Source organism: Glycine max, chromosome 4 (assembly GCF_000004515.6).
Source record: "Glycine max cultivar Williams 82 chromosome 4, Glycine_max_v4.0, whole genome shotgun sequence".
NCBI lineage: Eukaryota > Viridiplantae > Streptophyta > Magnoliopsida > Fabales > Fabaceae > Glycine > Glycine max.
Genome location: NC_016091.4, coordinates 3,052,341 through 3,071,224, shown reverse-complemented (window position 1 = coordinate 3,071,224; position 18,884 = coordinate 3,052,341). Strand labels below are relative to the sequence as shown.

General features: G+C 36.8%; 3 protein-coding genes and 1 pseudogene across 5 annotated transcripts; 3 read left to right on the top strand and 1 right to left on the bottom strand.

The window, feature by feature from the left end:
* Nucleotides 1-2,710: 2,710 nt before the first annotated feature.
* LOC100810233 (protein CYPRO4) lies at nucleotides 2,711-5,841 on the top strand. Its single transcript, XM_003523879.5, has 2 exons — nucleotides 2,711-4,504; nucleotides 5,346-5,841. Exons 1-2 carry the CDS (start codon nucleotides 2,891-2,893, stop codon nucleotides 5,625-5,627), a joined length of 1,896 nt encoding a protein of 631 aa, XP_003523927.1. The 5' UTR covers nucleotides 2,711-2,890; the 3' UTR covers nucleotides 5,628-5,841.
* A 129-nt stretch (nucleotides 5,842-5,970) lies between these two features.
* On the top strand, nucleotides 5,971-8,526 carry LOC100813435 (photosystem I chlorophyll a/b-binding protein 5, chloroplastic-like; annotated as a pseudogene).
* A 1,285-nt stretch (nucleotides 8,527-9,811) lies between these two features.
* LOC100812902 (protein WEAK CHLOROPLAST MOVEMENT UNDER BLUE LIGHT 1) lies at nucleotides 9,812-15,824 on the bottom strand. 3 transcript variants are annotated; one of them, XM_003523554.5, is made up of 4 exons: nucleotides 15,464-15,808; nucleotides 15,119-15,276; nucleotides 13,243-14,351; nucleotides 9,812-11,998 (listed from the first exon to the last, which is right to left on the bottom strand). In XM_003523554.5, the coding sequence occupies exons 3-4, from the start codon at nucleotides 14,311-14,313 to the stop codon at nucleotides 10,148-10,150; spliced, it is 2,922 nt and encodes a 973-aa protein (XP_003523602.1). In that variant the 5' UTR covers nucleotides 14,314-14,351; nucleotides 15,119-15,276; nucleotides 15,464-15,808; the 3' UTR covers nucleotides 9,812-10,147. The 3 variants fall into 3 exon arrangements, with proteins under 3 accessions (XP_003523602.1, XP_014629938.1, XP_006578024.1); XM_014774452.3 differs by having other exon boundaries at nucleotides 15,119-15,824; XM_006577961.4 differs by lacking the exon at nucleotides 15,119-15,276.
* Nucleotides 15,825-18,305: 2,481 nt separating this feature from the next.
* Nucleotides 18,306-18,752, top strand: LOC102663206 (N66 matrix protein-like). The gene has a single exon (XM_006578974.1). The coding sequence runs from the start codon at nucleotides 18,306-18,308 to the stop codon at nucleotides 18,750-18,752; it is 447 nt and encodes a 148-aa protein (XP_006579037.1).
* The last annotated feature ends 132 nt before the right edge of the window (nucleotides 18,753-18,884 follow it).

Below are 18,884 nucleotides of genomic sequence, written 5' to 3'. Positions count from 1 at the left end.
TGGGTACCTTGTACCTATTTGAACTCATTTGAACTATGATAAGAAAAACTCACTTTAATCAAAGTTGGAATCAAATTTTTTCCAGCCTAAGCTAGGGTTGTGGACGAGGATAGGCATATTGATCTGCCTATACCTACCTTGCTAAGGATGAAATTACAAAATCATCATGTATATAACCAAATATGTGAGCTAATTTAGATGAAACTAGTGTTATAAAACTTGAATTGATCATTAACTTAATCAAGGGACTAGGTTATTGGGTCAATAGTGGAACTAGTGAGTCACTAATTGAATAAATATTATCTCTAGTGTCTAGTTAGAAGTTTGATTCCAACATTAAGAGTTTACAACTACATAACTACTATTTATTATAACGGTGCACGGTTATTGTGCAAATCTTTCAAGTTAAAAAATCAAAATTTGTAAGCCCAATAGGCCCACATTTAGTGTAACCCTACATTTTTTCTCTATTTAACGAAAAACATATATTTGCCGCAATACACATTTTTGTGATTTTTTGGTTCATTTTCATTTCTTCATTTTCACATTCTATACTCCTTTATCATTTTTTCTAGCGTTCCTTTTAGATGCAGATTGTATGGTATCATTGTTATTGCGATCTTCATTTATTTTTATTCTTTCTTGTTTCTTTTTCCCTATTTTCCTCTTTTCATTTTTTGTGTGTTGCTTTACTTTGTTATCTATAAATCAGGTCACTGAGTTAGGTTGATTTACTTTGATTTTTTTTTATCCAATTTAATCATGTTAACACTGATTTATGAGCATATCCAATCCAATGGTTTGACCTCACTAATCATAGGTCTTGTTCTTGATCAATTTGCTTCGAGTTTTACAACACTAGATGAAACCCTAGTTGTATAGTAATGTCTTTGTTCACTTTTGTTTTCTCGTTCGCAAATTAGCAAATCCAATTTTTAAAGCCCAATAGGATCACATTTAGTGTAACCCTACATTTCCTTTCTCTATTTCACATAAAACATATAGTCACGTTCTTGTGATTCTCCTATCCTATTGGTTCATTTTTATTTCTTCATTTATCACATTCTATCATCCATTATTATTTCTTTCTCTTGTTCCCTTTAGATGCAGATCGTTTGTTCCTATTGCTCAAGCAATTTCCATTTTTTTGTCTTTTCATTTTTTGTGTGTTTCTTTACTTTGTAATAAGGCCACTTATAAATGGGGTTATTGAGTTGGGTTGATTCAATTCAATTTTTATTCAATTTAATGATGTCAACATCAATTTATGAGCATATCCAATTCGTTGGCTTGACTACACCATTCAAAGGTTTAGTATTTGGTCGATCCAATCTAAGTTTTACAATATTGGATAAAGACCTAGTTGTGCAACAATGTCTTTGCTCACTTTTGCTTTCTCCACAGATTAAACCCAGGAGATTCATGAAGATTTGCCTTTCTCTTAGTCAGGTTGCACTATACTTACTTTTATTTAATTTGCCTAAGTTGAATTAATGTTTTCTAAATTAGTATCTTAATGGAAGAGTGCATGCTTTCTTATATTGTCTGGCTTGTTATTCACATAGTCATTGTACTTAATATATTGCTACATGGACTGCTTTTATCATATTGCTATTTGATTTTTGTTGAACTTTGAAAACTTGCTCCGTGTTTTAGAATTCTATTATCCCTTTTAGATATGCAAGATTGTCATAGATAATGATTGCAAACAATTACACAAACCAACATTGTTGGAAGAAGCTATGTATGCAGTAAAGTTAGTTGCAATTGTAGATATGACAAAAGCAAGCACAAAAATGCAAACTTTGAATTGTGAAGGTGAGTGATAAATGAGGTGGGGAAATTCAACCCCAATATAGATAAAGATATTTTCTACCCCCAATAGGAACCGGGGATGGAAATAAGAACGATTTAGGTGAGAATTGGTGTAATAAATGGAGTGGAAGTGTCTCATTTCATAAATTGTACTATACCTATATTGATTTATAACATAAGGTATTTGTTAAATTTATACAATTAAAATTGTGGTTTTAATACAACATTTGTTTTTTGAACTTTGTATAAAATTAAAAGATAACGATAGATAACCAAAATTTAGTTGATAGCTAGAAAATTAAAAGTAAGTGTGTACACAAGTTGAGTTGGATTGAGTTTGGCTAAACTCAACATCCAACCCAATAAAAAAAAAATTGGATTGGATTGAGTTGGATTTGAGAAATTTTTTACCGAACCCAACTCAAATCAATTTAGTCATGAATGAGTTGGATTAGGTTAATTATGTTACAGTATTTTAAAAATAATTTTATTTTGGAAAGTTTAAATTTAAATAAATTGTGAAAAACAAAAAATTGAATAATAAGTATGTACTAATCTTAAATGGGATTTTTTTTTTTAAAATTGAATTGTTTTGTATAACTAACATTCTTTATGTTCATAGTCAATTTGTTCAAGATATAATATATTTTATCACTTTGAGGGTATTTATCATCTGAAGTACTTCACCACTTGACAATAGTGATATAAAATAAAACTAAAAGCAACAATGCAGTTTGTTGGATAGTAAAATAAAATTGAATTTTGATTTTGTGTATATTATTATTATTATTAAAAAAGTAATGTATATCATTGAGTTGAGTAGTCTGAAATATAAAATCCATTACCCAATCCGCGGTTTGGATACAAAAATAAAACCACGCAACTCCAGTCAAGTTGCAACCCGCTTCTGAGTTTCTGAGTCATCATTAGACACGTGTTTCTATCCGTTGTGCTTTTAAAAACCCTAGCCCTAACCCCCAAAAGAAAACACTCCGTTTTCAAATTTCGAAATTGGCGCTCTGCTACGAATCCATCTTCTTCTCCAACTTCCATTTCACCGATCAAATTCAATTCAATGGGTGCCAATCACAGTCGCGAAGATCTGTTGGAATCTTCCGATTCAGAGCAAGAGGAGCATGAAACCTTCGAAGACGCCACCGAAGGAAGCGCCGAACGGAAACCGTCAACGCCGTCATCCCTCGATGACGTGGAGGCCAAACTCAAAGCCCTGAAACTCAAATACTCCTCCAACTCCACCCCCGCCGTCAATAACGCCGTCAAGCTCTACGTCCACATCGGCGGCAACACCCCCAAAGCCAAATGGGTAACTTCCGAAAAACTCACCTCTTATTCATTCGTCAAAACCCACTCCGACACCGACACAGACGATGAAAACAACGACTCTGACAACGACAACGACGACTACGTCGAAACAAACGAAAAGCCTTTCTGGGTTTTAAAAGTCGGTTCGAAAATCCGATCAAAGGTGGGCCCGGAGATGGGACTGAAGAGCTTCCCCGAGCAGCGGCGCGTGGACTTCGTTGCGCGTGGCGTCTGGGCGATGAAGTTCTTCACCGACCAAGACCAGATCGACTTCATCGATTCCTTCCAGAAGTGTCTCTTCGAGAACACGCACGGCGTCGAGGCCACGGAGGCGAACAAGCTCAAAGTCTATGGCAAGGATTTCGTGGCGTGGGCGAAACCCGAAGCCGCCGATGATTCCATGTGGGAGGACGCAGAGGAAGTCTTCACCAAGAGCCCCACACCGGTTAGGTCAAACCAAGACCTAAAAGAGGAGTTCGAAGAAGCCTCCAACGGTGGAATTCAGAGCCTTGCGTTGGGGGCTTTGGACAACAGTTTCTTGGTGAGTGATAATGGGATTCAGGTTGTGAAGAATTTCGCACATGGGATTCACGGGAAGGGTGCTTTTGTGAATTTCAGTGATGGGTATCAAAATGGGGGTGGGGGTTCTACCTATTGTACCCCTAAGAAGACACTTCTGATGAGGGCTGAGACCAACATGCTTCTGATGAGCCCAATGGGTGGTGGGAAGCTTCACTCAACGGGTCTTCATCAGCTTGATATTGAGACAGGGAAGGTTGTGAGTGAGTGGATGTTTGGGAAGGATGGGACTGAAATTACGATGAGGGATATTACGAATGATAGCAAAGGGGCTCAGTTGGATCCTTCTGGGTCAACTTTTCTAGGGTTGGATGATAACAGGCTTTGTAGGTGGGATATGAGGGATCGTAATGGGATGGTTCAGAACTTGGCTGATTCAAATGCCCCTGTGTTGAATTGGGCACAAGGGCATCAGTTCTCGAGGGGGACTAACTTTCAGTGCTTTGCCACTACTGGTGATGGGTCCATTGTTGTGGGGTCTTTGGATGGGAAGATAAGGCTGTATTCGGTGAACACAATGAGGCAGGCGAAGACGGCATTTCCTGGCCTTGGATCGCCGGTTACTCATGTTGATGTAACCTTTGATGGAAAGTGGATTGTGGGTACTACTGATTCCTACTTGATTCTTATCTGTACCCTCTTTACTGACAAAAATGGAACGACGAAGACTGGGTTTGCTGGACGGATGGGGAATAGGATTGCTGCTCCCAGGTTGCTGAAGCTCAACCCTCTTGATTCACATTTGGCTGGAGCAAATAACAAGTTCCGCAATGCTCAGTTTTCGTGGGTAAGTATAAATTGAATTCACTGCTTGCATTGCCTGTTTTGTTTATTTTTGTTTCTGCTCTTATCTTGCAAATTAAGAATCATGATATTGATATCCTGTATTGCCTGTGATTTGTCATGGAAACTAATCATTATCATTATTATTTTGTTGTTCTTCTCAATTACATCCTATATTGCGAAGTTCCTTTTGAGTCATAATTTATTAGTGTGTGCAGTATTGATAGTTGATAATAAATATCTTCTTGACTAACTGCGACGCAATTTACAATACAAGGACATGTTTCCTCATACATTTAGCTTGTAATATGCTTGAGTTATTTGCAAATCACAATAGAAGGAGATATTAAATTATGAATACTTTTGAAATTAAAGTTATTACCTCCTTGTATTGCTTCAGGAGATGGGTTTAAGTTCGAAAGCTATCACTTAATGACTTTTCCTTTGGTTGCATCTTTTTCATAGTATACTGCCATGCTCTTATTTTGTTTTGTGAACTGAAGCTTTATGCTTGTACCTATCAGTGAAGAGCATTATCGAGCATCGATAAAACTGGACCAGAAATAGCTGAACAGTAGTATTGTATTATAACTAATTCTGCTCTTGATAACTTGTGATGTCACTAAACAGTGTTTGTATAGAAAATAGTAAAAACTCCTCTCTTTCTCAACTGATAAGAAAGAAATTACAGATATCTCAGGTAAGAATTATTCTTTTCCCTGAAGCTAGATTGTCTGTTCTGTTCCCACATCTGCTGAGAAATGACATCTTGGTTTTTATTGTGTCTTTCATATTTTAATCATGTGGAAATATATTTTTATTATTCCAACTTCTTGGATGCTTAGGTGACAGAGAATGGGAAACAGGAGCGGCATATAGTAGCCACTGTGGGGAAGTTCAGTGTGATATGGAACTTCCAACAAGTCAAGGATGGTTCTCATGAGTGCTACCGTAACCAACAGGGTCTAAAGAGCTGCTTCTGCTACAAGATAGTCCTTAGGGATGATTCCATTGTTGAGAGCCGATTTATGCATGACAAGTTTGCAGTCACTGATTCTCCTGAGGCTCCATTGGTGATAGCCACCCCAATGAAAGTTAGCTCATTCAGCATATCTAGCAAGCGATGATACACAGCCAGTTGCTCTTTTAGCTTCATCAATATCATTTCATATGTTTCTTTTGAAGACTTTTTAGTTGTATGTAGAATATTTGAAGGTGTAGCTGATATTAATATCATTTCAGATATTAATTAAGCATTTTAAAACACAGGGAAATCAGTGTGATGGTTGTCTAATTGTACCAGCATGTTCAGTTATCTCAAGATAATATTAGTTGGTCCAAGAATTGTATCATTTTTATCTGAATTTCTTTTTTCTTTTCTCACGTACTAAGCCCTAATTTAGTTAAGCGCTTCAACTCTAGCTGTGGTGGGAGAGGCCTGCTCAGCCTCCTCTTTTGATTTGTGTGTTTTGGCTTTTAAAATAGTATATGAATTGAAAAGGTTTGAAGAAACTAAAAGGAGCCCAGACAGTACAAATTCGGTAAAGTTTACCTCTCTTTGTTCTTATGGAAGATGTTGAAGGAACATCTGACTGACTTCCTTTATTTTACAAAGTTGGGGAGAATAATTTCTGATTTCTAGAGTGGCCTTGAAAGGATGTCTCTAGTATGGAGAAATTGTTATGTTATCATGGAGCCTTAGAAGCAGACGTTTGTTATCCAACACTCCAATCTCAATGGATAAGTGGGCCCATTTATTTTTTTTTGTTATTTCTTTTTTAACCTTTAAACCAATAATATGTATGCATGTGGCTGTGGTGAAAGTGGCAAATTTGAGTGAGCACGGGAATAAGAGCAGATAATCAGAAAACAATGGCCGTAGCAATAGGTAGAAGCTTCTCCATTCAGCCCCGCTCTTTCTTCAACAGCAAGAGCTTAGATAGAGCTTCACCAGCTGGAAGATTATCGTGGCTTGGGCATGCTGCTGCTGCTGCCACTCCATATTATAGGCAAACTTGTGTAGCGGCGCAACAGTGACCTACGTGGCTCCCGGGACTTGATCCTCCACCTCATCTTGATGGAAAGTGAGCCCGCACATCTCTATGGGACATCTTGTTCTGCTACTGATACTACTGTCACTTTCTCTTTTCAAGTTTTAATGAAGATAATAACTACATGCTTTTCAGTCTGGCTGGAGATTTTGGATTTGACCCACTTGGGCTTGCGGAGGATCCGGCAAGCTTAAGGTGGTATGTGCAGGCAGAGCTGGTTCATTGTCGCTTTGCAATGCTTGGGGTCTTCGGAATTCTGGTGACAGATGTGAGTAACACACAATTTGCACATGTGCATATAATAAATATTGATTTTAGAAACGTCTTCATAATAAATTGATAGAATTCAATCAGACCATTGTTAAATGGCGGTGCTACTACCATCACCATGGCAGAATGGTGTTGATGATGGTTTTCCAACTGCCATAGGAAATTTTTGAATGGCCTGCTATGGCGGTGCCATAGGTCGCAATAGCTTGTTTATATGGTGGAATTTTGGCTTTCCACCATCCGCCATTGATAAAACAGTAATCAAGATTTATAAGTTGAGTCTTTTTTTTTTACTATTGAAGTCCCAGCCTGAATTTCTTGGTAATCTGTGTGCAGCTACTTCGCGTCACAGGAATTAACAAGATACCAGTTTGGTTTGAAGCTGGTGCAGTAAAGTACGACTTTGCCAATACAAAGACACTCTTCCTTGTTCAACTACTTCTGATGGGGTAGAACTTTAGTCATGAACTGGGGCTTCCATAATTTAGTTATCCTTGAGAATTCAGTGGCCTTTACGTATGACTTCATCACTTTTACTTGCACAGGTTTGTGGAAACAAAAAGGTACATGGATTTTGTTAGTCCTGGATCTCAAGCTAAAGAGGGGTCTTTCTTTGGATTGGAAGCTTCACTGAAAGGCTTAGAGCCAGGGTATTTACATTTTCCAATAACAAAAAATATATATTTGTCTCTTATCTTTCTCCTTCAGTTTTGAATCTGATTCTTCGTGTTCTTTGACTATTATATCGAACATGAATTAGTAAACATACCCTATGCATTCTCCTCAACAACGGATTAATCGTCACAGGGCATTTTGACTTTACTATACTTATATTCAGACCCTTGCGAGTTCTACTTTTTAGTTCTAGAAAGTACAGTATGAATTATGTGGCTTGGGCTTATCCATAACATGAAATTAGTTGTTGTTTTCCCACCTCAACCATACTGTGGTCAAGGATCAATTGTATTTTAATATACATTTTCAATTTGATTTGTTTGTTTGTTTAAGCTTTTGGGGAAATGATTCAAAATCTGGACCACGTCTAGGGTGGAGTCGACCATGAAGGTAAGTGGTCTTTGATGGACCACTATCTCTGGCCTTCAGATTAATCTATGTGCACAATTTTATTGTGCACCTTCCCACATCAGATCCACCACCCACACCTGCTCGACTTCACCGCGCCATACCACCGCACGACCAAAACCCACGCACAAAACCACCGCACCGCCGCAGATCTGCGACCTTTCCCAAATCACAACCAATCTGCTTCATCACCCATACCCATCTCGCCTGCAATCGGACTAACTGCCCTCACTGCGCCCTCAACATCTCACGCTCCCTCTGTTGCCGTCGCTCCTCCGGCGCAGTCTCGCTTCCGCAACAGTCGCTCCTCCGCAGTTTGTTCTCTTTTTCACTTTTTCTCCGACAGCCACACCGCACTAGATTCCGTAAATCTCTCCGCGTTACCACGGCCGATCTCTGTTAGTCGATGATTTCCAAAAACCCAAAAGTTGTTCTACTGGTTTGGAGTTCGAGATTTGATTCGACGCACCACCAACAAGAGGAAGAGGATCCGTGCTTCAGATCTGATTTTTTTAACTCTATTTTTTTCTAGATTTGTGATCATTTCATCATTGAATCCATATTTTCATTTCAGGTTCTTGATTTTTATGACTATTTGGTTATAGTAAAGTTGATTGGAAAAGCTTGGTATGCGTTTTGTGTTCATTGGTGAATCTGATTATGGTGTTTATTTGTGTTATATTGTGGAACAATTACGTTGTCGGCATTGGAGAAATTACCGACGACAGCAGTACATGTCAGAGAGTGGCAGAGGTGCCATGGGAGACTCCGGGAGGGAGAGTGCAGAGAAGAAGGGAGGGAGGTAAAGTTTTGATGTGGGAAGGTGCACAATAAAATTGTGCACATAGATTAATCTGAAGGCCAGTGATAGTGGTCCACCAAAGACCACTTACCTTCATGGTCCACCCTAGACGTGGTCCAAAATCTGATCACTAAAATGTTTTGAACCCCTGCTTTGATGATTTGAGAAGATATTAGTAAATAGTCCAAAAGAAGAATTGACACTGAAATGTTCTATGTTTCAAAGCAAATTATAATAATATTAAAAAAACAATCAAACATAATTAACCACCATTGAAGTTTTCCATTCTAGTTCATGTATAAATCTCAAACTTATTCAACGAATTATTTTCCTAGATTAATATACTTAGTTAATTGTGGATATAATATGAATTAAATTTGTTTGGTGCGTGATTAATTAATATAAGAATTGAAATAAAATACATTTATGTGAGTCGAACAAAAGGATCGTTTACCCTTAAATCTTCGTACATTGTTCCACACGAGTGAAATAATTTAACCAGAAATAGACAGGCATACTCCTGCCAGCCTTAATCACTAGCGCATTATGCGAATGCCAGTTGCACGAATCGCCCATTCTTTCTGTACTCCGATTAAATATATGGATTAATCTATGGATTTTTGGAATGCTTAAGCCTTCAGGTTTCAGAGACGGCAATTATCTCAACTTCCATATGAAATCATTCCATTGAACAGTTTCTCCTTAATCACCAGGATAACATTCTTATGACACAGTGTTGAGTTCATGAAAGGAAATAATTGGACCCTTAATTCCAAAAATCTAACATTTAAAGTTGAATAACAAAAACAAAATGCGAAGTTGCGAACAGAAAAAAATAAATATATCACTATTCACAAAATAAAAAATCTATCGACAGCTTACTAAAAATTAAATCTGGGTATAGGAGCCTAGAGAATAGAGATTTAAGTGTGTAACTAGCACAGAAAAGTGGAGCTGAATCCTTAATGACTCAAGATTTGGCGTGTAATCTGAACCAAAGCATCAGAAGATTCACACCAATTCACCTTTTGATTTCGGGTCATTTAGAAGCTTCTTCCTGTTTCAATTTGATGAGGTTTTTCAGACTCGGAAAGCACATCAAATCTCAGACTCGGAAAACTTTTTCTTTCATTTGGTCAAATCTCAGACAAATCTTTACAAAAGCCGAGGTTCAATATATCAGAAGCTATACACAATACAGAATCATCTAATTTTCTGTTTTCCCACAAAAGATGAACTTATTTTTTATGTCCACGTAAAACACTGAGCAGGCGACCATATACCAAACCAAACCCTTCAGTGAGAGAGAATACAATCAAAGCATACACACAGCAATCGCCAACATTTACAGGTCGGTGCAATTGAATAGTCCAGCATTTCAAGTCACTGTGAGATCTCCAAAAAGGATGAGAGCCAAGACAACTGCAGTATAATTTGGGATTTACCCAGACTTGGTTGAATGTGTTTTTCTTCTTGCAAAGAACATCAAAACCCTTGGGAAAATTGACTTCTTCTTCTTCTTTCCATGTTTTGATTCTGGGGATGATCCACCTTCATCATTGTCTGCATGCTCATTAGCCTTTGGACTTGTCAAGTAATGTGCGGGATTAGCTGCATCACTAGTGCGGTCAAAATTATTTGCTTTCCCCTCAAAACTACCCCTAGGGCTTTTACTCTGGTTTATTACTCCTTGGCCAGACTCGCCGGCCTTTCTTCGTTGTTCACTTTCAGCTCTCCACTTTCTTAATTCTTGTTCTACACCTAATTTACCTTCCTTTGCCTTCTCAGCTTTCTCCATTGCCAATTTCAAGGATTCCCTTCTAGCAGCTATCTCTCTATTCACTTCGTCCAACTTTTCAAAGGCTTTCAATTCAGACTCCTTGACTTTATCAATTTCAGAATTAGCAGCTGCAACCCTCATATTGGCTCGCTCTTCTGCCTCATGTGCTCGCTTGCTAAGCTCATAGTACTCTTCCAAAGACAGTGTTACCCCATTAGATGGGTCCACTTCATTTTTGCTTCTAGTTGATTCACTCTCTTGCAATGCTTTAATTGCTGCTATTGCCAAATTTTCAGAAGCCTTTGCAGCCTCTATCTCCTTTTGAGCTGCAAGTAATCTACTTTCCAAGGTACTTACTCCAGCCTTGGCTTGCTCTGCTTCCGCCTTTACTTTCTGTAGCTCTTCCCGAGCTGCTTGAGCAAGCAAGTTGGCTTGATTAGTCTCTTCAGCTGTTAGTTGTAGTTTCTTGGGAAGCTCGGTCATTTTCTCTTTAGCTTCTTTCTCCTTCATCTGAACCAAAGCTATTTCTGATCTGGTCTTTTCCAATTCAGCTTCCAGAGATGCCACTGCAACGGAGGCCATTCCTTCTCTTTGCCTAATGGAGGCAAGAGTTGCTTTTTCTTGTTCAAGTTCCAATTTCAATGATGTAGCAGCTACCTTCAAGATACTAATCTCAGCAGTTGCTTTCTCTATGTTAAGATTTACTTCCTCAAGTTCCTTTCCGGCTGATGCCACTGCTTCTCGTATGTCAGTGTGTGTCTTTATCTCTGGTTCTTCTGGGCCTCCTTCTTGCTTTAACTTTGATTCCATATAAGCAGTTAATTCAGCTTTCAAATCAATCAGCAAAGCAGAGGCTGTTTCCAGTTTAGATTTGAGTTCCTTCGCAGATGAAATTTGCTGGTTGAGTCTTTGGAGCTCTTCTTCTGCCTGTTTAAGTTCCTTCTCCCAATTGAGAGAATCTTGATCTCTTGCCATGACTGTTCCTATTCTTTGTTCCTCTGCTTCCAAATGCGCAGCGTGTGTAGTCTCCAATGACTCTTTTGCAGCAATTAGTTCAACAGTTAAATCTTCAACAGACTTCTCTACTTCCTTTGATGCAGTAACAGCCTCTTCAGCTTTCTTAATAGCTACATCTCTATCAGTCACTAAGGAAGTGTATTCTTTGTGCAATGCTTCCAGCTCCTCTTTCACAGCTATTAAATCTGAAACAGCTGCTGTATATCTGGCTTTGGCTACCTCAAGTTGTGCCTTGGCTGCAACACTTGATTCGTCTGCAATACCCTGCTCCATCTCTTCCACTCTGAGCTTTGCAAGTTCTGAGTCCTGTCTTGCTTGACGCTCTTCTGTATGTGCTCTCTCTAGGTTAAGTTTTAATTCTTCTATTAGTCTCTTTGTGCTGTCCAACTCCTTTAGTACTTGACCTTTTTCCTGTTCAGCAGTCTCTGCTTGTTTTTTGTACTCTGGGATCTCCTCCTGTGCCTTTTCAAGTTCTTGTTCTACAAGAGTGCGTCTCTGTACATCCAGGAAAAACTAAAGTTAACTTCAGTTCCAGCAGACAAACATGCATGGTCATTAGTATAAATAATTGATCGTCTACATGGCAGGAAGCAAGGCAGGAAGAATTACCATCAATGTCTCATCTTGCCTCACAAAGAAAACAACTATGGATATTAGAAAGCCAAACACATATATAGGCAGAAAAGTACCTATGACTCATTTTCTACTTCGTCTCAGTTCAAAATGAACAAGCAAGGAAATCATAAACATATGTATGAAATGCACGAGCACTAGCAGAAGCATTTGGCTTACAGAATAACACAATTCATATTTTCCTTGTACTATTAAACTGGGTTGCTAACAAGTGCCCCATGGCACCTATTAGGTAGCATTTAATACACTCTAAAAATGTTTATAATTACTTAAAAAACAAGTACGAAGTTATTATTGTGTTTTCAATATAATGAATGCTTTCCTTTTCAATAAATACTTTCTATTTAAGTTTATTTCACTAGCCTGTTTAACACTCAAAACTGATCAGAGAGTATCACCTTCAAGAACTTTAGCCTGTTTAACACTCAAAACTGATCAGAGCATACATAACTCTGCCTAAGTATTAGGTGAAACATACACAGACACAAATATCCCAAAATAACACACGTCATATTCTAGTGTCATAAATTTAAGATAAAGCATATGCTCTGCTCTCTGCTAAAAAAAGTTGATAGGAAAAGAGTTGTAAAAGAAAAAAAGACAACTGCATTGTAAGGGTCAGCATTCAGCAACAAACTGCCAAGATAGTCATTTTTACTTAATACAGCATATGTAAAGGCCACATTGTCAATATGCTACATAAATAGTGTTGAGGGAATGTGTGGCAAATAAAAGTTCCATGTTTCTACTACATGTGTGCATGGCTCAATAGCTACAATTATCCCTGTAATTTTACATTAACTTAAAAGCCGACCCCAAAGCAACCTGGTTAACCTTCCATCATTAGTGGGTGTAGCTTAACTACCAACTCTGCAACTGTTAATCCAAATGATACTGAAACTATTGCTTTCATCTTTTCCCCTCATTTTGCCTATCTTTAATGGGATATTGGTTTAACTTTGAGAAGCAAACGGAATAGTCCGAAAAATTATTTCCTTGAAAAGCAATAAGAGTAATAGAATTTGAAATTTTAAGTAAGTGTGAAGAAGATAAAATGAAAATAATGGTCATACAAAAAGATGCTGTAAAATGCAAGACATATATACCTCCACGGTGTGGATCCTATGAGCCTTCCAATCCACAATTCCTCCAAACTTGGAAACAGCTTCCTTGACAGATTCAAAAGGAGCTGTGGTATCAATAAGGCCTCTTTTTGCATCAAATAGCTTGGCACGGGGGAGTGAGCCAACTGTTCCCATAGCCATTGTAAGTTCATTGTGATCACTTTGTGAATCTTTTGTTTCAGAAGAAGAAGCTGAGAGTCTAATCTCATTATCAGCATCACTGTCAGCAGTGATATTAGAAATATCATCCTGCAATTCATGCCTGTCAGAGACATTTTCTACAGCACCTGGTTCAGAATCTTCAGCTGAAGTTACCTGCTGGCTTTTTTCTGTTACATCAACTGCAACATCTTGTATTAAAGTTTGATCATCAGAAGCATTTGGCAACACTGCTAATTCAGAGAACTCATCCACTGGCAAATGAGTACCAGGCTCCATTTTTCCATTACTAAGTGGGATTGTTGGAGCTTCAGTGGAAGATTGATTGCCAGGTGGGTTTATCACTTCAGTATTTTCTTCAGGGGGGTCTGCCAGTGGCATCTCATCAGCAATTTTTGTAGTGGATTCAGAGGGTAGCTTGTCGACAACATGTTCGGCCAGTGGTGACTCTTCAGCAGTTTTAGAAGAGGATTCAGAGTTGTCTGTCACATGTTCTGCCGGTGGTGTCTCTTCATCAATTTTTGAAGAGGATGCAGATGGTTGGTTGTCTCCAACATGTTCTGCCAGTGGTGTCTCTTCAACAATTTCTGAAGAGAATTCAGATGGTAGCTTGTCTCCAGCATGTTCTGCCAGTGGTGTGTCTTCAACAATATCTGAAGAGAATTGAGATGGTAGCTTGTCTCCAACATGTTCTGCCAGTGGTGTCTCTTCAGCAATTTTTGGAGAAGCTTCAGATGGAAGCCTGTCTCCAACAAGTTCTGCCAGGGGTGTCTCTTCTGCAATTTTTGGAGAGGATTCAGATGGAAGCTTGTCTCCAACATGCTCTGCCAGTGTTGTCTCTTCAGTAATTTTTGAAGAGGTGACAGGGGGTATCTTGTCTTCAACATCTTCCATTGTAAGGAGCAGTCAGGAGCGCTAAAAGTGTCTAACCTCTAAATAATAAGGAAAATCAATCAGTGGAAAATAAAAGCAAAACAAGAGAATTACAGCCTATATAAGCTTTTCAAAAAATACAATTGAATTGGAAATTAAAAATCACCATGTATAAGTTTCAATTTTGAGCGGGATTGGTACTCACAAGAACAAGCCACAAATTGAGAATTGAATTCTATATATACCATTTAATTACTTTCCTTTTTCCAATCCTCATGTCTATTGGGAAGTTAAAATGAAATTATTTATTTCAAGGTGTTAGCCAATTGGCTGAATAAAAAAAAGAAAAGAAAAGAAAAGCTGTTTCCCAAGTTTTCAGTTGTTCAGAAAACAAATCGAGAGACTTCTATACGGATAATTCTCATTTCACAAACCACAAATAAATTAACCTAAATGGAATATCTCAAGTCTAAATGGTATGAAACAGAGCATCCCAAAGATCTCCTTTTATTTCTAGTTCCAACCACACCTATAGCCTATAGTTCTTGACGATTGATCAACAAAAAAATTAATCATATATAACATTAACACATGAAAGATCACAGGTCTTCCCTCTTCATACATGCTCCTATCAAAATGTAATTTACAATAACAAAAACAAGAAGACAGAACAAATCGGCAAAAAAGAAGAAGAAGTGATTTAAATAATAATTACAACAGAAAATAAATACTCCATATCTCTAATTAGGAAGCCTGATTAACTTTTTACCCTATTTTTCACCAAAAAAAAAAAACGCTGCACATTGCAGCATCTCTTGTGGCTAACCTTTTGAAAGCAACGACTTCAATCGTTAAGGATACTATGCGGTTGGTTGCAGGAAAAATCTCACGAAAGAAGAACAAAAACCAAAAGTATACGGAAAAGTGAATTCATCTTAGTTGGCAAAGGCAATTGATATTCACACGCTCTGTTTCCTTCCTTCCCTGTAAGGTTCAAGGAAGTGTGTAATCGTTTGGAAAACATGTTATATCCCGCTCTAAGTGCTCACAAATAGTTACATGTGATCATAAATAAATAGAACACAACAGAGGGATAAATTATACGAAGAAACAAGATTCATGGTTATGCAGCAAAAGGTGCGTTGAAAGAAGAAAGAAAGAAAGAACATACCCGATTAGGATTCGGAATAATAAGAATAAGTGGAAAATTCAAAGTGGTGAGCGATGGATAGATACAGATACTATTTGAGGAGGAAATTAAAATTAGGTTCTGCAAAAATAAATGGAGGTGGAAAAATATTGCAGCTAAAATTAGAACACAGAAAAATACGGAGAAAGATACACAGTTAGTGGACCCTAGCTCATCCCACGGATTAGATCCATCTGCAGTAGTCTCATATCAAATATCTATTCTATTCCCTTCTAGTCTAGTATTTTCTTCAATAAATGAATCCATGCCATTTTATTTTATGTGTATTATTCTCTTCGCTAAGCCACCACAATCCTTTTTTCATAACGGAAACTTCATTTTATATTTACGCAACTTGTAATTGATGCGGGTACTAATATTTTGTACAGTAGTTGGTATTGTGTTATATCAAAAGTGCCCGTACACAATTATTAATAAAATTATTTAGAAATGAGGTCAATTACAAGACAAAAGTTTTCCACTACTAGCTTACCCACCTTGCATGCCTTTTCTTGGTAGGTGGTCCAGATTCTATTTTTCTCTCTTTTTTTTTTTCCTAGTTTACCTCTCTGTTGCGTACCAACTTTCCTTTTTTCTTTTTCTTCCCTATTATTATCTCAAGATAATTCATAAAAGTATTGTCCACGATAACGTGTTAAAAAAGAAAAGAAATACTGTAGTTGGTGTAGTTGGTAGTAGTATTTACTAAAGAAGTGATTGTGTTAAAGCATGAAGCAAAAAGCGTGAGTTTGAGAATTTTCAAAGGGGACAAGTGAAGCAATGAATTCACTTGCGATGATAGTAAATAAATGTTGTCGTAGATTCCAGCATGAGGAAGCGTGAAAATGGAGACCCACATGACATCCATGATACCGACACTAATGCACTGTAATGAAAATTAATTAATGAGTTTTCTTTACCAATTGACTGTCTAATGGCATGATTTACATGTAATGTAATGCACTGGACTTGGTTGATTGGGACGCCCAAAAAGAGACCAACACCTTCTCATCCGTTGGATTTTGTAGTATGGGGCCCTTATCGACTAATTGCCAGATAGCGTGACGGCTATTTTGATCAGCCCATGCACATGTTGAGTTTGTATTTTAATTATATTATGCTTATCGTTTAATATTAATTCTTTTTAAATTTGAAACAAATTACCAACTCAATAATGCTGACTGTACTGTGTTTTTGAAGTTTGGCAGATGCGATCTTCCACGGAAAAAAAGCTAAATAAGGTGTGAAACAAGGAAAAAAAGTGATTTTCGATCGATTTTTTATTTTATTCAATAAAGCTAAGAAAAAAAATATTGATATTCAAAAATAAATTACTGTATAGAAATTCAATTGATGGAAATAATCGAGTTATATTTGAGGGGAAAAAATGTTGTGATTTGCTCTACACTGCTAATTGATTTTCTTAATAGTATGGTGTAACTTAAGTTTGGGGGCCACGGATTATTTTATTCTTTTGGTTTTATGACCTACCAACCCAATCGTGCCACGTCCAAGGATCCTTTGGCACTAAAGTTGGGTTTAATTTATGCGTAAACTTCGGCTTTTGCTGGAGAATCATTGTTAGGGGGTGGGGTTAAAGAAGTATGTGCTGACTTTTTTCAACTAAATACAAAAAAGAAAGGGAGGAAAAGATTGGTTGCGGGGAATATTTTACAATTTATTGTCTTTTATCTCTTTTTTGGAATTCTTTGTAATGTTTCATCTTAATTCATTTAACTTCGTACTTTAATTTATTTTTAAAATAGTTTTCATCTTTTATAATTTATATTAGGGGTTTTTATTTTACAAAGAGAACAGATTTATATATTAAGAGTTATTTTCTAACGATAAAGTTAACTAAAATAGTATTTTAATTATATTATAATTGAGAAGTTGTGTTTAGTTTTATTGCAAAAATTCAGAAGATTTTTTTAATTTTAATTATAAACTATTTTGGTTTTATAATTAACTGATCTCTCTCTTTATATATAGTCAATTTTTATATCTTCAAAGAAAAACAAAACTAAAATAAGGACTACTACTAGTTTGTTGCTTAATGATCATTCCAATATTAGGATGACGACTCACAAGTGATATTTTTGCATTAATCCATAACATTTTCAAAGTGCACCGGTTCCGCCAATTTAGGAGTCGTCATACATTTTGGTGCATAGATAGTCAACTTTTTCTTCTTTCAAATGAGGAAAAATAAAACTAGGAGGATTGCTTTTGCCTTTTTTTTTTTTTTGGTGGTGCAAGCCATTGCTTTTATTAATTTATTTTTCGATTGTCATTTTTAATTCATTTAACTTCATACTTTAATTTATTTAAAAAATATTTATCTTCTTTTAACTTGGGGATTTTCATTTTACAAAGAGAAATTATATTATGAATTATTTTCCAACGATATATTATCTAAATCACATATCCATCAAAGTTGTATGTTTTAAGTTTTAATCATATTAAAATGAAGTAGTTGTGTTTAGTTTTATTAATTTTAGAAAATTCTATGGTTTTCCATTTGGAACCCCATAATGTTTGTTCAGACTTCAAAAAGCAAAATTGAAAAAACTTCTTATTTTTTGACAAAAAACAAAAAAAAAAGAAGAAAAAGCTTCTTATTTAGGTCATGTTTGGGGTGGATTTTAGGTCTGAGTTTTGAAATTTTTAAAAATAACAACCAGTCTTTTAAAATAACAACCAAGTTTTAAATATGATAAGTTTAAAAATAAACTCATTTAAAAAGTTTCATATTATATTAAAACTATTTCAAGAGTATTTTTATGTGAGGATGAAAAAAATGATAATAGTTATGGTATCAATAATGGCGTTGGTAGAGATACCAGGGGTGGTTGCAATGGTAGTGGTGGTGGTAGCGGTACTAGTAGTGATAACCAATGGTGACAACAAAGATGGTATTGACAGTAGCGATGGTAGTAGCAATGACGGTGGTAATATCAGTGGCGATGGTGGTGACAACAATGTTGGTAGTGGTGGTTGGGGTAGCAGTGGTAACAATGACGACAACAATGATAGTAATGTTGGTTACGATGGTGGCGACAGTGACTACGGTGCTAGTGACAATGACGATGGTGGTGATGATGATGGTAGCAGTGCTGGTATTGGCCACCAACGATGGAAGTGCGGTGGTGGTAGTTATGATGACAATGACGGAGGTGATATTCGTGGTGGTGATAATGACAGTGCTACTGGCGGTGTTGGTAGCAGTGGCGAAGGTGATACTGGTAGTACCGGTGACAAGAAAAAGTGATATTCTCAAATGTGAAAAATGCATATATTTTAAAAAACTAAACCAAATTCAATTTTTTTTATTTTTTGAAAAATGAGTGTAAAAATATTTCAAAAATAATTTAAAAATAATTTTTGTTCCATTTTTATCAAA

Excerpts from the sequence above, each read along its gene's own strand:
- LOC102663206 (XM_006578974.1), top strand. The coding sequence starts at position 18,306 with ATGGCGTTGGTAGAGATACCAGGGGTGGTTGCAATGGTAGTGGTGGTG.
- LOC100810233 (XM_003523879.5), top strand. The coding sequence starts at position 2,891 with ATGGGTGCCAATCACAGTCGCGAAGATCTGTTGGAATCTTCCGATTCA. Across the intron at positions 4,505-5,345 it reads GCAATGCTCAGTTTTCGTGG|GTGACAGAGAATGGGAAACA; the intron begins GTAAGTATAAAT and ends TTGGATGCTTAG.
- LOC100812902 (XM_014774452.3), bottom strand. The coding sequence starts at position 14,313 with ATGGAAGATGTTGAAGACAAGATACCCCCTGTCACCTCTTCAAAAATT. Across the intron at positions 11,999-13,242 it reads ATAGGATCCACACCGTGGAG|AGACGCACTCTTGTAGAACA; the intron begins GTATATATGTCT and ends CTGGATGTACAG.